The sequence below is a fragment of the Pundamilia nyererei genome, unplaced genomic scaffold, assembly GCF_000239375.1.
Source record: "Pundamilia nyererei isolate P.nyererei 1_Seehausen unplaced genomic scaffold, PunNye1.0 scaffold00002, whole genome shotgun sequence".
Classification (NCBI taxonomy): Eukaryota; Metazoa; Chordata; class Actinopteri; order Cichliformes; family Cichlidae; genus Pundamilia; species Pundamilia nyererei.
In genome coordinates, this window is record NW_005187403.1 from 8570912 (window position 1) to 8590161 (window position 19250).

The 19250-nt window shown below is 38.5% G+C and overlaps 1 protein-coding gene across 1 annotated transcript in view; it reads right to left on the reverse strand.

Annotated features, from left to right (window-relative positions):
* Nucleotides 1–12893: 12893 nt before the first annotated feature.
* The window catches only part of nup214 (nucleoporin 214), a 39240-nt gene continuing 32883 nt past the window's right edge, over nt 12894–19250 (reverse strand). The window contains exons 29-32 of the mRNA XM_013909135.1: nt 17338–17509; nt 15993–16138; nt 15075–15108; nt 12894–13525 (exon numbers count right to left, since the gene is read on the reverse strand). Of these exons, the coding sequence (XP_013764589.1) occupies nt 13489–13525; nt 15075–15108; nt 15993–16138; nt 17338–17509 (389 nt within the window). The 3' untranslated portion in view covers nt 12894–13488. The remainder of the gene's footprint in view (nt 13526–15074; nt 15109–15992; nt 16139–17337; nt 17510–19250) is intronic.

Below are 19250 nucleotides of genomic sequence, written 5' to 3' on the forward strand. Positions count from 1 at the left end.
TTTTTTTAATTTTATTTACACGTGCTATTCGTTACCTGCAGATGTCGAAAACTTATTTGCAAATTATAACCTTTATATACATTTTAATTCAGTGAGGAATCCTATAGTCACGGTAAAAAGAAAGGACACCTTAAAGTTTGATATATAAGGAATTAATAAAGGATTATCTGGTCCTTACCAGGTCTTACGATAAGGTAAATACAACCTGAGATGAACAACACACATCACACAATGTCACTTTATACAAATTTCTTAAACATTTCAATCAGGTTGAGATCTGGACTTTTTTAAGCCACCCTGTTATAGTTTGGCAGTTCGGGATTCTTGTTCTGCTGTAATTTTGCCAAGCTTTAGCTGCCAGACAGACGGCCTCACATTTGACTCTAGAATACTTTGGTTGACGGAGTTTATGGTCAACTCAGTGACTGCAAGGTGCCCAAATCATCACCGCTCCACTACCGTGCTTTATAGCGCTGATATGCTGGGTTTGTTTTCGTGTCAAACGTGGTGCTGTGGATTAAGACCAGACATTTCCACGTTGGCCTCACTTGTTCAGAGAACAATGTTCCAGAAGTCTTGTAGCTTATTTGATGCAACTTTGCAAACATAAGCTGTAAGATGGGTTTGTTTTGGAGGAACGAATCATTTCCTGGCAACCCTTCCAAACAAAAAAAAAAAAAAGTATTCAGTCTTTTTCTAATTGTGCTGTCATGAACTTCGGCATTTAAGATGCTAACTGAGGCCTGCATCTCTTGGGAAATTTGGTGTCTTGAATATTTTCCACTTGTGAATAATCTTCCTCACTATAGAATGATGGACGTCGAACTGTTTGGAAATGGTCTTATAACCCTTCCAAGATTGATGGGCACCAACAACTATTTCTTCAAGATCATTGCTGATGTTTTTCCTCCTTGGTATTGTGTTAACACACTCCTGAATACTCCAAAGTCCCCAAAATTCTGCTTTTATAGAGATGCATACACTGGTTCAGTTAATCAAGTGCATTTGATTTGCAGCACCTGGCCCCTACTATGAAGGTAACGCAATGCTTCTGCAGGATTTATTTATTTTTTGTTAAATAAGTAATGACATAAGTTTTGTAGTTCATCTCAGGTTGCATTTCCATAATCATAAGACCTGCTAGTATTATTCTTATTCAGTCCTCACATGTAAAAACCTTCACTTCAAAGAGGGTGTAGTTTCTTGTACTTTTTACCATGAAAGAAAAAAGAAGCTGATTATTTCCACTGATAAATGTATTGATTTTATTAGTAGACCACTGAGCTGATGGTTCCTTGCTGCCCAGCATACATTCATCCATGTGTGTCACTTCGGGGTGTTTTTCTCTATGATGGATGGTGTTTTCTTTCAATGTGTACAAATCAAAAGGACCAAGCATGCTCTGAATCAGAACAAAGAACGGCAGAATTTAAGAGCTGAACTGAAAAAATCTTGAAAGCCTGCATGCATACGCACAAATCCCCCAGGCTTCACATACCCAGCTGAGCACACAGTAGATTCTTGTAACACTGGTATGGATATTACTACTTTATGTATGCAATTATGTCACATTTTGCTGATGGCAGTAAAGCAAAGTAAATATGGGACATTAAAAAAAGGACAAGAAGGGATTTAAAAAGATAAAGTCCAAGAATGCAGTTAAATATGGCATGGGCTCGTGTGCTCAGACAGTATATCATTTTCACTTGAATTTGATTTAAGAAAGCAGCAAACACAAATGTTTTCTGTAGATTCTTTGCAGTCAGTAGAGCTGAAACTACTGAACACCTGGGGCCAGATGTATAGACAGACACAAATACACACAAAAACCAATGTACGCCTTTTTCCACACGTATACTGGTATTTAGAGGAAAAAGTGGGTCGAAAATGTTCTTAACTACCTCACAAATACTTTGTGTACACAGAATCATCCATATTAATATGCTGAATTTTACAAATCACAAACTGCATTGTAAATAATTGAGTGTGTACTAAATTCTCTCAAGCCATTTTGTATTTTACTGTTGTTTAGTGCATGAAGCTCATGCTTTTTCTTTTTTTTAACCTGTAGCAGAGGACTTTGTTCTCAGCCTGCAGAGTTGAGAGCTCTTTCTACAAATTGCTCTATGTATCCTATAGAAAAATCCGTGTGCATATTTCTAACTTTTTGTATGCACAATATTAGCTCAAAAAGAATTTTGGAAAGACTCCAAAACTGCATAAAACGATAGGAATATTTTCACATGAATGGTGTGCAGGGGTATACATCGTACTTATTCCCGTTGCAGATCAAAAGCTCTCCGATGCAGACTGTTTGGATTTGGAGACCACAGCTGCACACAGATTTAGAAATCTTAGATACAAAATGAATGAATAAACCCACTTTTTAAATATTTTCAGTTATAAAATATTAAGCTGGGAATATCTGTGTTTTTCGTTTTGTCAGTCAATGCCATCTCTTAATTATTTTTTTTTTACTTTTCTCCTGTCTGCGTCACACAAATCTTTAAAAATGGGTCACTGTCAAATAGTTGCATTTGCATAAGTAAGAACAGCTAGGAACCTTTTTTTTTATTTTTTAAAGATGTTATTTAAATAGGAGAAAAACAAGTGCACTGGTTAGGGACTACTTTTGGTTGCTTATTAATGCATATTTGGTGCATTTGAGGATTTTGCAGCATGAGGGATTGACTTGGAATAAACTATAATGCCCAAGGACAGAATGAGTGTTATGCAGTGCAACAACAGAGTTCACACAAGTGCTCTTACAAGTGGGGCTTTTAGCTGCGTCGCCTATGCAGGTAAAAGTTACTACTGGTTTCTTTCCTTCTTTTTTGTGTCAATAAGACAAATTTTGTCTTCACCCTTACTCATTTATGTGTTCAGTCATCCAAACTGGAGGTATATATACATAGACATAACCCAAATTCCAAAGGATTTCATCTTCAAAGCATATGAAACAGTTAACAGAGAAATAATCAACTTAAATTCTGACATTCAAAACTCTCATTGGATTTGGAATTATTTTTCTATCCCATGAGCACAAAATGTGCGAGTTTAGTCAAGTAATTTGTATGCAAGAGGACACATATGCTGAACAGTATGGATTTTTCCCCTTCTCACCTCCGCCACGAGTCTCACAGGACATCTCACAGCCCTTTGTTGGATTCTTTTAATTTTCTGTTCATCGCTTGTGACCCCATATCTCAGAACCACCTCTGCAATGGAGGACACTGACTGTCCAGCTTTAAAATAACAAAATATGTCCATTTACGAAACAAAATCTTACACGCGGTCTCGGGAGCCTAAAGAAACGCCAGAGTGACGCGTGGAAGGCCATGTGTAAAAAAAAAAGGGTTTTGTCCAGCAGCCTCTGTGTGTGTTCAGTTACTTGAGTCAGTTTGAGCCTCGACTGTCAATGCTATCCCGGTCGCATTCCTGAACTGCACATTCACAGCTATATTTACACGGCTCAGAGTCTCTGTGAGGGTGCTGCAGTATCCACCTGTCCCTATTTGTAATACCAAATAATCACTGCATCGCTTTATCTTTGGAACCAGACATTTCTATTAATAGTCCAACGATGCCAGCGTTTAAGTATGGAGAGATTGTCAAGTCGACCTGACGATTTTCAAACTGACTATCAGAATGGAGAAGAAAGGTGATTAATACAATTCTGAATGTGGCATGGTTGTCGTTGCCAGATGGGCTGATCCGAGTATTTCCGAAACTGCTGATTTAGTGAGACGTCCCTGCACAAACACGTGGAAGTACTCTCGATGAAAATGCCTTGTTGATGCCAGAGGTCAGAGCAGAAAGGCCAGACTGCTTTGAGCTGATAGAAAGGTAACAATAACTCAAATAATGCTTTATTAAAACCAAGGTATGCAGAAGAGCATCATCACCACAGCCACCAGATCTCAAACAAATAGAGCAACTCTGGGATGAGGTGAAATGAAAGATTCACATCATTGATATACAGCGACTGTGTGATGCTGTCGTGTTAATATGGACCAAAGTTTTTGACAAATGTTTCCAGCACCTTGTTAAATCTGTGGCACAAAGAATTATAGCAGTTCTGAAGGCAAAAGAGGATCAAAGCCAGTCCTAGCTTGGTGTACATATTTATAACAACTGCACCATGTTGATTCTCATGGTTTGGACACACTAAATGCTTTTCTACTCTATTGGAACACTCAAACATGTCCTATTCACACAAAGTAATTTTTTTCCTACCCCTAAGTGCTTTCTATTTAACATTCAAAAACAGATAAAAACATCAAAGAGCAACTTTGGGTTCGGTATCTTGCCCAAAAGGCACTGGAGCAGCCAGGAATTGATCAACCTACCTTTCAATTAGTGGACGGCCTGAGCTACAACCTAGTGTAATCTGTGAATGGGATGTAGAAATGGTTTAAGTACTGGGGACATGAAAGATTTCCCACAGCATTTTTAGCTGTGGGACTGTTATTTGTGGGACAGTGGGTTTAACAACCCGTTATCTTTTACGATTAAAAAAAATGCCTGATTCCAGTATTATTAGGCTTTATCTAAGGAAAAACAACTACAGATTTAATATATATATAATAAAAGAAAAATACAAATAAAAACAAATGTTATATGCTACTTGGGATTTTTCCCCCACAAAGCTACGGCTTTACACAACAAAGGGCAACGGTTGGAGATATATCTAATATTTAAAAAACCTCCAGGGTGAGGAGCTGAGACACAACAAGGACCCAGATATGCCAAGAAACCTAAGCTGTGTTTGTGAGCATCAATTAATACTGGCTCATTTTTAATCTATCACTTTAAGATGCGGGGTCTGCTAGCTGCTACTAGCAACATCAAAGCATATAGCTGACCCTTATGGAGGAAGCTTAATCTAGTACTTTTTAAGACTTTTCAGTGCCTGCAGGAACCATCCAGAAAATATTACATAACATCTATTTAAAAACAAAATGCTGCAACAAAGCAGATAAATCACTGCTAAGCTTTAGCCCTGACAAACACACTGCAACCCCTACAATTATGTAAGAGATTGATTTATAAACATGTACATCTGGGCTGTCCAGCTGAGCCTTGAATGAGGACAATTACTGCTTAGCATACACCATTGTGGAATTTTCCATTTAAATTAATGATGCTGTTTGAGTGCCGAACATCGCATAAAATAAACCGGGCAGGGATACATAAGTACAGGGCAAGCTTTAACTGTCTACTGTGTAATTACAGCATGTGACAGACCCCACACCTCCAACATGTTGTAGTAAACTCGAGCAGGGAATGCATCCAGATCCTTTGTGCAATTACGAGTTCAACTACTAAACACCTCATCAGACATGTCCATCATTAACTTCTGTTAATATTAAAACCTTAAGCTCACATTAATAAAACACGAGACTCGCTCCGCTTTGATGGCATAATTTTTCTCCTCACGGTAGCTCAACTTCATTGACCCCAACAGAAGGCCTGGAAATCCAGTAGGCAGGTGATATAAACAACTATAAACGACAGCACATTGTGAGTGGCCTGGGCTTTTTTCTACCTTGTAGTAATTCAATTAAAATGTTCTAATGAAAAATTCAACTGATGAAACGTTCATTTTTAAATTAATTTAACATTTGCAGTTAATAAATAGACAATGCGCCACAAGATAAATGATTGAACCGCTCAGAGGAATGACTCTCAGTCTGGAGAGGTCTTATTACAAGATTGCTCATTTATAACCAGTAAATTAATAATGCATTATTTAATAACAGAAACAATAATTTATATAATGATATATATATATATATATATATTGGACTTGTACAGTTTATTATAGTACTTACAAAAGTGAATCTTGATAACATTGTGAGAAATACAAAAGGTGAATAGGGCTTTCAAAGTTTTTCTTTGCACATTGGATAGCAAAGACAATTTTAAATTTTGTCTTTAGGCATTTTGTTACTAGCAGCCTGTTGCAAAAACACATGATTTGGTCCCACTCTTCAGTTAAATCTGTGAAACATGACAAATGTAACACATTTGGACAGGCAAAGACCCAACACAGGACTTGAGAGATGCATCTGGCTCTTCAGTTGAGCCATCTACAATGAAGCCTCATCAGCAGTGTAAAGGGGGCTGTCAAAAAGCCATCCTTAGGGAAACGAAACAGGATGAAAGGGCAGAGGAATCCCAACTCACACAAGAACTGGAATGAAAATCGGTGGCAACAGATCATATGGAGCAATGAATCCAAATATATGACTTCTGGTTTAAACTGTCAGCGAAACGTGTGTTGTTTGGGGTTGAATTTTAGCCAGTGGACTATTGTCAAAACTGAACAAATTATGTGAAAAGTGTACACATCCACCATGCAGGACCATGTGGAAAACAACGGCATAATTTTCATAGCACCACTGCCAGTCAGACATGGCAATGATCCTAAACACACCGTCAATGCAGTAACAGCAAAGCTAGATTGAAAAACACACGGTGGAGCACTATTAGACATTGACTGGTCTCCCCAGAGCCCAGACATCAACATTATTGAGGCTGTGCGAGATCCTTGAGACAGAAAACAGAAAAAAGACATCCAAACAAGAGCTTTGAATATAATTCAAGAAGCCTGGAACACTATTCCTGAAGACTTTTTAAAGAAATTACAAGAAAGCTTGCCTGAGAGAGTTTTATTGTGAATAAAATATGGGTTTATAAGATCTGCAAATCACTGCATTCTGTTTTTATGTGTATTTTACACAACATTCAATCTTTTTTAGAGCCGATTTTGAATGACTTGTGTGTCCTCTCTTTTAAAGTTCAGGTCACAGAATAACGTTGTGACCTTTGTTTAGTATTTGCTGGCAATAATTCAGAATTACAACATATAATACCATTATTACACCGGCTGGAACAACACAACACCTTATACATTAGAGGGAATATTATTTCCTCAAGTATAAAGTTCTGATGAAACCAAAAAGCTCTGTTTTGGTCTCATCTGCTCAAGAACGATTCCCCAACAGCCTTCTGCTTTGTATGAATGACAGACGTTTAGTGTTCCCTTTATGATTGACCCATCAAAACATACATTTGGTGTTTTAAGAGAGGCCTACAGCTTTTTACAATTAACCCTGGTTTTCTTTGAGATCTACACACCTTCCTCTTGAAGTGGGTGTGCCAAACATAAGATCCATGAGCCGGTATTGGCCCGGCAAAGGCTAATCTTGGTTATTGGGTGGCTTTAGACAAAGGGGAAGGAAGACATCATTTTTTGACTTTTAACTGTATCTTCACAGGTTTTACAGCTTTTCCTGCTGATAAGGACCTCCCCCATGTCCCTTTATAATAAACCAAAGTCATTAAATTATTGATTTCGATAATTTTACACATTTATGTCTTACAATTTAAGCCGAAAGAGTCATGCTGACAGGTTTCTTTCATCTTTATCATGTAGAAAAACGGAGACATGCTGCTGAAATTGCTCTTAGATGAAGATCTCTCACTGACTAAATGTGTAGTTAAGCTTTTCACATAAAAGTAAATGTGTAAAAGTAAAGATGTAAAGTGACTGACATTCTTGTCTTGGAGTAATCTGAAGTAATTTTGGGTGCCCAGGGAGAGTAACAATGGTCTTCAGGTTTCTGTTTTTGGATCTCTGACTGTGAAATGGTGAACTCTAGACTCTTCGAAGATGAATTTGTAATGTCTGCTGATCTGATGAGGATCCAGTTCACCAAAAAAAAAATCTCCTGTCTTCATGTGATACACTTCAATAAAGGTGTTGAGAAGGTCATATTTTGATAGATCCATGCCTATGATCCAAATAAAAATTCCTGTAACACCAGATCACTTGCAGTGGCTCCTCAAAATATCTTAAGATTCTTTTTAGGATTTTTAAAAAGAGGGTGAGAAAGACCCAAAAATAAAGAATACTTTTTGGTGGATATTTCTAAAACATTCATATATTAAAACCGGTGAGGTCAAAATGATGTTTAAAGGGGAACACCAGAAAGCTTCACTGCAGCAGCTGTCATAAGTAGCCGTTACAAGCCTTTTGGCCTTTCTGAAAAACCTGAGTGCCTCTAACATCTGATGCAACACTGGACATCCACGATCATGTCTATTAGGTAAGAGCTTAAAGCCTTTCCTCACTAATCCACTCACATGCAGTGTAAGTGTTGAAATTGTGGTTTCACATGTTACTGATCTTTTCGGCTAAGGCGCTGGCCTGAATACTTTGCATGTACTTGGAAGACTAAGTGAAATTTGCATGAATTTAGAACTTGGAGAATTTAAAAAAAAAAAAAGGAAAAAAAATCCTTTGAAGTATCAAGATAAGCGATTAAGCGATGACACAGGCCTTGCATAATCCCTGCGAATGAGTTAAAGACAGAGAAGGGGGAAAAGGAGAGGAGATTTGGAGCTGAAGTAGGGAAGTAATAAAAACAAAAAGAGATAAACCCTGAGAGGTTGGGGGGGCTCAGATATTGTTTATCACTCATTCTGTTCATCGGTGTGCTGCTACAGTGCTCAAAGCGGTTGTTAGCATTTAAGAAATAGGCATAAAGCGACCATTGCTTTCTGCCGCAACTGCAGGACAAAAACAGCTGGAGGTGATGAGAGTGAAACAAAGAGTAGAGTGTTCAGTGGTGTACAAGTTGGCTCCACACACCGACGCTTCAAACTATTTAACTGTGACAACATTCAAGAAAAAATGAAAATATCTAATATAATCAGAGTATGAAGTAAAAGCTGAGCTTGTACCAGTGAGATGTTTTTAAAAAACGCTTAATCATTCTTGCAGTCTACATCAATGACTGCAAGACTTATTTAGGTAAAGAATGAGACAACTTTCAGCTATAAGCAGAAAAAGCTGCTAAACAAGACCAAGAGCCTGCAGTCACGCTGGCAGCTTTGAGAGTTTGCACTTTTCAACAAGTTTTAGTGCTTATATTCACCAACTTATTTCGCTAGCGGGAGAATTCTGGCTTTAGGCATCTCTGACAGAATGCTGTCTTTTCTTCAGTTTTTAGTCACAGGTTGATTTGATTTCAGAAAAAGTCTTTATTTTGGTTTTACAAAGTCCCTTGTCAGTAACAGTAACCATGCCCTGTTGAGTCCGTCTGGCTTCAAGATTTAAATGAAAAATTGTTACATGTACAAATATAATTGTATCATCTTCAGACATTTAGTCACAAACTAAGGCATCAGGATGTGACATTTTTAACTAATAACTTACAAAGTTTAAGGTTTTATAGAATCACAGGCCATTTCTTTAGGTACATCTTCCTATTAGGCGCCTCTGTCAGTGCGCCCCAGGGTGGCTGTGGCTACGATGTAGCTTGCCATCACCAGTGTGTGAATGCGTGTGTGAATGGGTGGATGACTGTATGTGTAAAGCGCTTTGGGGTCCTTAGGGACTAGAAAGGCGCTATACAAATACAGGCCATTTACCATTATTTTTTCCCCCTAGATATTTTTATTAAATTTTCTGCATCCACTTTTACAAAAGACAAATTGAACAATATGCCGTTTTCTTTTTGAAGAACATAAGACAATATGGAACATACACTCCCACCTCATAAGTATAAGAGTACCAGTGGGTGTACACACAAGAAAAAAAAGATCCAATCTAATAATACAAATAGTAAACCCTGGAGTACAAGATAGCAGTTCCTGAGTATACAAGAGAGATGTGCAGAGTTTCAGAACCCACACCCCTACACAGACTACATCTTCCTATTATTGGGTTGGGCTCCTTTTTGCCTTTATATCTGCCTCAATTCTTTAAGGCACAGATTAAACAAGGTGCTGGGAACATTTCTTGGGATTTGGATCCATACTGGCGCGATAACATAATGCCGATTTGTCAGGTAAATATCCATGATCCGAATCTACCCGATTCACCACATCCCAAAGGTGCTCTGTTGGATTGAGATCTGGTTATTGTCGAGACCATTTGAGTACAGCGAACTTACCATCTACACAAAGCTACTTTGAAATGATTTGAGCTTTGTGCTTAAAGCAGCCATCAGAAGATAGGCACACTGTGTCTGTAAAAGAATGGGCATGGTCAGCAGCATTACTCACATAGGCTGAAGCACTTAAATAATGATGAACTGGTACTAATGTTTCATGTTGTTTACACCAAATTCTGAACTGACCATCTGAATGTTCCAGCAGAAAGCAGTCTGGGCATTCTTTTCTGATCTCTGGCATCAGTAAGGCAGTTTTATGCAATGTTGTTGGTTTTTGGATGTTTCCTCTTTTTAAAACCAGTCTGTAAACCCTGCAGATTGCTACTCTACGGTCATTTTCACACACACAACTTCTAAAGTAGTCAGACCTGTGGCACCAATCATTTCAAGTCACATTCAAAGTGACTTTAATCACTTTTCTTCAACCTTTCTGATGCAGTTTGAACTTAGGCACACTACCCTTGACCATGTCTACATGCCTAAAATGCATTTTTATAAAAAGAAAATATCCAATAGTTATTATGAGATTTCACTTGAATTGATTTATCTTGAAATCCTAAATGTCTGTAAAAAATTTGGCACTGATCTATGGATGAAAACGTTTATGTCACTGCTGGCACAGGAGAAAATACCAAGGAATCACCACAGAGATTGGAATGGATTGAATCCCTTCAAAGTACTATTGATATCTGTGCCCTACTTCACGGCTGTTCATTGGATAGCTGTCAAGATATTTTAGTGTGGAACAAAATGTCAGACTAACACACCAACACTGCGAACTGTTGATGACAGCCGTTACAGACAGATCCCCTTTAACATAACATAATGAATATGGTCCAAGTGGTCCGTTTTTGATTGTTTCTCTGTTAAATACTGAAATATTTCACAATTTCACAAAAGCATAGTTAAGGAATAAATCCATTGTGCACCACAAAGTCAGCAAGCATGCAGAAGGCAGGAGAAATAGGAAGTGAGGTCTCTGTTGTCTGTTAGTGGATTATTGGATTATCTGCAGAAACACAATTACCCATTAGGGCATATTGTGCATTCTCCTTCAGTAGAGATGCTGCTCACAAAAGCCTTGGTTAACCCTAACCTTGCAAAACAGGGACTCAAAACAGGCTAGCTGCTAAAATATGCACAACTTGGGCCACTTTAGTGACCGAAATCAGCAGCATTTACTGTAGAAATAGTACTCTGTTCATAGATATGCCTAAAGACTCGAACGAGCACACACCGAGGCTCATGCAGCAATGATGAATATGTGCTCAGGAGCTGCTAATCATCACTGAATGGGGGGTTGGGCTGGGAGACAGCAGAGAATGAGGGTGGGGCTGGGGGAGGGATGGGTGGGTGTTTGGTTTGGACTAAACTATTTTTATCCGGATTCCATGAAGACAGCTGCCAACCTCCCAAGTGTGAGACTCTCCTGCCCTCCTTATCCCCAGGAACAATGACATTAGACACCACCTCTGAGTATTTCGGCTAGGCATGTGGTAAAATAATAATAATTACAATAAAGGCTCCTCTTTTAATGCTTTCATTGAGGCCAGTTGTGGAGTGGGTGCTGAAAATCTCATAAGCTCATCCGGTTTAGCTGAAAGCATTACAGACTTCAGGCTCTGCAACAGCCCGTGTGCTGCTGTAATCTGCCATCGTGTCCAACTATCAATCTTTACCTGAGATGTCAAAGAGGCTTCGGTGCGATCATGTATGTAATGCTGATAATCGAATTCTTCTTCAAAATAAAATTGTAATTGCTGAATATTTTCTTTGGATCTTCATTGTTCAATTGTTCATTAACCAATTACTTGCATATAAAATCAATTTATAGCTACTTATTCTTCACTTGTGGATGCCAAAGCCATCAAAGGCTCCAGCCTGCTCTTTTTATCTATTGAGGACAGAATATGGGCTTTTCTTTTTTAGCAGGTGTCTATTACAGGCCACATGCCATGACCCTGACATTCCCATGCCACTTCAGGCCCACCAGGACTTCTGCCATCCGTTTGCAGAGAGATGCAAGATAAGGGCTGACAGAGTGACAGTGACATCCTCCACAGCCATAAGCTAACAATGTGACTCTGCTTCCTGGGGCCAAATGCCACAAACATCAGGGCTCTGATACAAGCCACAGACCTCCCTCAACATTTGCCCACAGCCACCTTCAGCTCCTGTATGTGGAATCCTTCCAGAAGCGAAGAAGAAAATAAGGTACATATCATGGTTCAGTAATTAATGTTGTTCTTCATGCCACCCACCCAAGTGTAGCTTTATGTTTTCTCCTCACAATTATATTGTGGTCAGTGTATTTCAATGAACGTCACTGAGCAGAGAGACTGATGTTCAGATGATGCCTGTTTTTATACTTATGGCATGAGAGTGGAAAGTTCCTCTCAGCTATAATCATATTACAATTTGTAGACAAGTAATGGACCACCTGTACATTACTCCTACAGAAGATGCTCATCCATGGAAACGCATGCCATTAAGCTACTGGTGCAGTTTTTGTGCCGATGTTAATGTCAGAAGATTGAGTCAGCAAAGCGCTGCAACTTTTAGATATTCTGTGACTCCAATCAGTAAGTTTATGTAGTCTGCCACTTCATGGTTGGGTTCTGTAGCTCCTTAACGATTCTACTTTGTAACAATAATACTTGAAGTTGAATATCACCGAATATCAAGGAGGGCCTAAAATAAAGGAATCCTATTACAGCACCACGCTCCTAAGAGCCACACATTCTTTCACAAATCCTTGTAGAAGGCAGGCTGCATGGACCGGTGCTCGATTTTACACACCTTTAGCAATGGCACTGAAACCACCTTACATCAAAGATTTCTATCCAGGCAGCTACAGTTATTTTCATGGGAAAACAGAGCAAGACAAATTATTACCAGTGCTCACATTAAGCGTAGACAAAAAAAAACTTGAAATATTTGGTTTATTCTTAGTTTTCCATGTAAAAATACACATCCGAGGGATGGATTTAGTGGGGGGGAAAACAAAACAAAAAACAATTATTTTTTTAACGTCTTAGTTCAACAAGTCAAAATTTAAAATCAGTTTTTGCTATTAAATACACACCTCCAAGTTTTGCATTTTTCACACATACCTAATCTGTCAAAGTCTGCATTGGCAGCAACGTAAAAGTAGACTGGATGTTGTTTTAACAGCTTTACAAAGTTAAAGAGTGAAAGTAAAGCTCAGGGGTTTTTTTAAGTCATGTTTTCAAAGTGCAAAAATTGTACTTGTAAGGCAACAACCCTTGATGTGTGTATATTGTGACAATGAAGACAACCATACACTCTTTACTTGTAAACATGTCAAAACTTGATTCAACTGTGTCCAAGAAAATATTAAGATCACAAAAAGTTATAACATGTGTCTGCTCTATGAGCAGCCAACCCAAACACAATGCAGCCTTGCGCTTCTCCCAATGTATGGCCCAGAGAGCTTTAAGTGAAGAAGAAGAAATGTCGCAGTGGCATCTACAGTAGCTCAAGGTGGTTTAAAAGACAAAAACTAGCTTCTCCAACTGGAAAATGTTTGAGAATTTGATCTGTAAAAAGAGATCAGAGAGAGAGAGGGAGAGACATTACTGAGAAAGAGTTTTGAATGTTTAAAAAGTCAGCAGCAGGACTATTAAAATGACCTCTAACGAGCAAATCAAAACACATACACCATGACATCTTGTCCACCCACACACCCACCCAGTGTTCTTATAGATTTGACATCATGTCGTCCTAATTGCTTTCCGCAGCATTTTTCCAGGCAGGTTGTGAAATAAATCAAATGAAAAAACGCGTTGAATTCAGTGAAAGTGTCTGATTTTGTACTCCTGCATTTGCCTTTTGTCTTGGCAGCAATGACAAGTGCACATGATGAATGGTTTTTACATTGGAGAGAGCTGCTGTTAAGAGCGCTGATATGCCATATTTTATTGTAGGATTATGATTTATTGTTAGCAATAATTACACTTTTCAAAACTGGTTTTAGAGTTGTCAATGGAGATGTTTAGTTTTTCACAGCACAGGGTAATAAAAACAGTGGAATGTTTCTGTTCGTTCTTTTTAAGGTTTAAACACAAATCCAAGGTTCCTACAAATAATTTCTTAATAATCATGAATGGATTTCATTTTAATTCAGGCTTTTTCCCCAGTATCATTGTAGTAGAGGGGTTTTTTGTTAATATTATTAAATCAAAAATTATAACGCTTGTAGATTTGAGAAATAAAAGTAAAGGCAATTTTGACTTGGCAACAATCCTGTCTGTACAAAGAATGTAATATGCATACAGTTTTGAAGGCAGACACAAGAGAAAAGCAGAAAAGACTGAAAGAGAAGGATTATTAACAGAATGTGAATGTGTCCAATAGACTAAGCCTTGTCTTCACACACTCCTGCACACTTCAGAGTGCATTCCACTGGAACACACCCCGGGGAAACACTGGCTGCCATGTGACACATGGAAAATGAAGCGAGAAGCAGTATAAAAAGGTAGAAAGTGAAATTGAAGGATGACAGGAAAGAAGAGGAGATAGAGAAGAAGAGGTGAAGGAAAAAATAATCACTTTAATTAGTTTTAGGTTTAATTAGTAAGAAAGCTCTGCTTGAACATTTAAACCATGCACAGCCAAGTAAGGAGCACCAGCTTCACAGGGGCTGAGAATGAAAAGCCACACCCACACACCCTTCATGTGCTATAGATTTAGCAAGTGCAGCATTGGGTAGTTTTTAGAATATCTTCTAAATATGACTAAAAACAATATTTTCCTATAATAATTGCTTTCAAAATTTACTGTAAGACAATGCAGTGAAATAATGGTGAATATGAGCGATTATGAGGAACAGAGGAAAGAAAGAAGATGGAAAAGAGGAAAGAAATGAGGTTAGATGAGGTGGTATTAAACCTGAAAGGTTCTATAGGGAGCACTGCGGTACAAGATGGAAGCTTCAGCAGAGTTCAAATACCACAGGCACAATGCAGTGCTGCCAGCGAGGAACAGAGAAATGTGGGTCTGTCTACTTATCAGTTCACATTAACACACACAAGAAAAAAAAAACACACAAAAAGACTAATTAAAACTAGATGGATGGACCACACTTACTGGTTTGCAGACCCAAAGGTGTTTCCAGAGAATCCTAAAAATATAAAAAATAAATACATGATTAATTTGGTAATTGTTACTGCAAGTGGGAAAAAAAGACTAATGGAAGTCTCACTTCACAGCATGAGTCACATGATCTGTGTGCCTATGTGTTGGAAGTGGGTTAGTGGACAGTCCTATGTACAGTATGCATATTGTGTATAGTGTGCATCCACAATACCATTAAAACTTCAGAAAAAAAATAAAGCAGAGGACTGAAACAAAGGAGAGAAATATCAAAGAAATGAGTGCATGGAAAAATAATTTGGATCGTGCATGCATGAAAACTCAGAGGGATGCACACCAGTCATCTCTGCAAAGAAACCTGTAACAGCTGTAATGCAGTGAAAGTTTATAGATGTGCAGGACAGGCAAATTCAACATACAGTGTGTTACAGTGAACCCCTTTCTGTCTCATTAGCCCATGAAACATAAAATGTATTCATCCATCCTTTGTCATCCTTTGTCTTTATCGTGTTTGAGAGGGAAGTACTCCTTGGATATGTTTCGCACAAACTTGCATTGTGTTGCCAAATGAGGAAATTGACCACTTTAAAATCTTCATGTGATGCACAATCTACCCTAAAAGTGTAATTAACACAACAAAACACTTGTTTGGTCGCAATACTCAGGAAATTTCTATTGCACAACAATAAAGCCACCTTCCTTTTTCAAGTTTGAAAGACAGTTAAAGTAAAGAAACTTGTGATAAAAACTGTACAATGGCTAAAATTGTACAGTTGCTGGAAGAATGGCGCTGTTGAGTGACTCACTGAAGGGAATAAACTAGAGTGATAGCAGGCAAGATGGCAGCTGAAGATGATGAGGAAGGGGGAAAAAATAAAAACAAAAATAATTCAGGTAAAGTAGTAGTCTCACCTCCTGGCTGTGGCTGTTGTCCAAAACCTGAAAAGCTGCTGGGCTGACTTCCAAACCCAGGTCCCTGCTGGGCCAGGCTCCCGAATGATGGAGCGCTCTGACCGGCTAGCGCACCAAAGGACGGAGTGCTAGGAGGTGGGGCAAACCTGAAAACCGGAGCAGGTGCTGAGGTTGTGATACTGTAAAACGCAAAAGTTACAACTGAAAAAAAGACAGCCACACCTGAATGGGGCTGGTAAGACAAAATGCTTGACAATATTAGGTTACTGGTCTGACAGTCATAAATTCATAATTAAACACACATACATGTGGGCAAATAGTTTGTCCAAGATGTTTTTATTGGTTAGTTAAACATGTAAACAAAGCAGAACATTCAAGATAGTGAATGTGAATTTGTTTAGCTTTATTTATTTATTTTTACTCGTTTGGCATGTGAGGATTGGCAGGCTGGGATTTATACATTAATCCTTTCTACAGGACCCAACGCCCACTCACTCCCAAGGGAGAGAAAAAAGAATAAGCAAAACAGTGAAAGAGAGAGAGAGAGAGAGAGCATGTCAGTTTAATCTGCAGGCTTCATGACCCCAGATTGAGATTATCTGGAGGGAATAATCTAGTCTGGCACAGAGCTGGGTTTGTTTTGTGCTGGCAACCATGGTTGCTGGTATCAAAACACATGCACATGTGAACACACCAGAGGTTAATGCAAATCATTAGAGTATAAATGATAAGGAGGAGGGGAGGATTAAAAAACATAATAATCAGGAAATCCTGCCTGAAGTCAGAACTGCTGGAATTAGATTAGATAGAAATGTGTGTGTTTAAAAGTAATAAAATTAAGCCTCACTTCCCAAATTTGCCTCATATAACTCTATAGACCAATAAAAATGTTTTGTTTCTCCACACTTAAATGTTAATGGGGTTTTTAATAGTGTTGTTAAATGCTGCTTTCAGCCGGTTTGTCTTGTAGTGCTGAGCACACTGAAAGGCGCCTATTATGACAATAATAGCCTGATGACAATGACATTTTCAAATACTCATTGTCTGCAACAGTGGGTTGAGAAAAAAAAAACAGTTCTTTGTTACACTACTTTGTCAATGAAAGGTTGTTCTACTGAAAATATTTGCTGCTTTAAACCTTGAATATCAGAGCAGGCACAGAAAATAGATTACAGACAAACTAGATGCAGATAGAAGTTCTGTAAACAAAGTTCAGCTAAAGGTTCAGCCACCCTGAATCAAAGTGGCTGAACCTTTAGGTTGCTCTAAAGTCAGCTTTAATTACATAACGATGGATTTTTTTTCCATATCAAACCTTTCAAAAAAAAAACTTCGTCTTGCTTACCCAAATCCTCCCATGTTGGCAGCCGCTGTGCCCTCTCCGAACACTTTGCCAGCCGATGATCCAATGGGGCTGCTGAATGAAGGGCTTGAGCCAAAAGATGCTCCAGCACCAAATGCTGGGGAACCCCCAAAAGATGGAGGACTCCCAAACACCGGAGCACTGCCAAAGCCACCTGTAGGAAGGAAATAGGATAACAGAGCAGGAAGTTACTTGGTTTCCAGTGTTCTTTCTACAAAGAAAATACAGAAGAAATGTGAGTCATGAAGCAATTTCTGTAACTTTTATAACATTATATGCTAAGTGGCTTATTTACATCAGGCATTACATCCATGTAGATGTTTTTTCCCTTTAACAAAGCTACTGCTAACACTAAAATTTAATCTAGAGTTCTTCTTGGGCTCATATGAAGAAACATAAATTGAATTTAGTGCTGGCACTTCCAAAAGGAAAATAAATTCCTAGGTAAAGACAGAAAAAGTATTTTAGCTATGTTTTAAATAATTTCCCCCAGGGATTAATAAAGTATTCTGATTCTGATTCTGATTTTAAATTAAAAAAAAAATTGCATATCCCCCTATTGTAACTCATCAGAAGTTACCTGAGTACACGTGTGGGCATTTACAGTATTGTTGTGCACAGCCTCTGGAGCAGTAAACTGTTATAAGCATGATGAGTACTTCACACCAATTCAAAGCCTCTGATTGGCAGGAGAGAAAGAGTGTACTGAAATTACAGCCTGGCTAGCAGCATGCCCCAGTAAATAATTGATTGAGCTAATGTAACAAGATTACATTCCCCCTGCATGGCCAGTGATGGAGAATTAGTGTGCTGAGGGTTACCAATACCCCAGAGGCTCTGAGGTACAGCTTGAATAGCTGCTACTACTACTCATGGCCACGAGCAGCAAAGTATCAGCATATCGGTTTTTAAATTTACATGATGTTTTCAGACAAACTACAATGTGATGTAGACAGGGTTTCTCCTGGTTTAAAACAGGCCTCTAAGGGTGAATTTAACTACGCCTGCACTGGTTTTTATCCATAGCGCCCCAGCTCTATTCAGAAGTGATTTACACAATAAAGACCACTTTTAAATGTATAATAATGAGTTCTCCAAGAATTGACTGAAAATAATCAGCGCATCATCTCGATAGATTAAAAAAAAAAATATGGTGGGGTTCACCAATGTGTTGAACCATTTAAAATGTTTCTCAAAGTAAGAGTGCAAAGAATATGAGGAATTCAACTTTTACAGGAAATTACATTATATATCCAAGACATGTATGAGTTTAAGTTAGTTGGTGTTTCTAAATTTGAAAGTAGGTGTGAAAGTGAGCGTGAGTGGTTGTCTCTTTGTGTTAACACTGTAACAGATTCAGGCCCTCAGGCAGCGCAGCATGGAAAGCGCACATTTCTCAGGTGGAAATCAGGAACCCTTTGAATGCTGTGATCAGTCACCAATTGATCAGTCACCAAAAACCATATCTAAATGAGGGTCGAACGCAGTGCTGCCTGTTAGAGGCTGAGCTTAATTTAAGATGCATTGAGCAGAAGTGGAAAACTATCCCATGGTCATGGTTCTTGACTAAAATGCTTTACAGGTTCATCCAGTGAGAACAAAACACAAGGATTAATAGATAAAATACGCTAAAATAACAATAGAATAAAAATAGGAATGCACTGAGATGTCTGTACTCAACTCGAGCTAAAAGCCAGGAAGACCAGGTGAGTTTTGAGTAAAGACTTGAAGGTCTCTCCACTACAAACAGATCTGATGTTTTGGGGTTGGTGGTTCCACAAGACAGGGCCTAGAACCAAAATGGCCTTGTCTTGGGAACATCCAGAACCATCTGATTGGAAGACCTTAGTGCCCTAAGTGGAGCGTGGATACTTAAAAGCTCAGATAAATTGGGG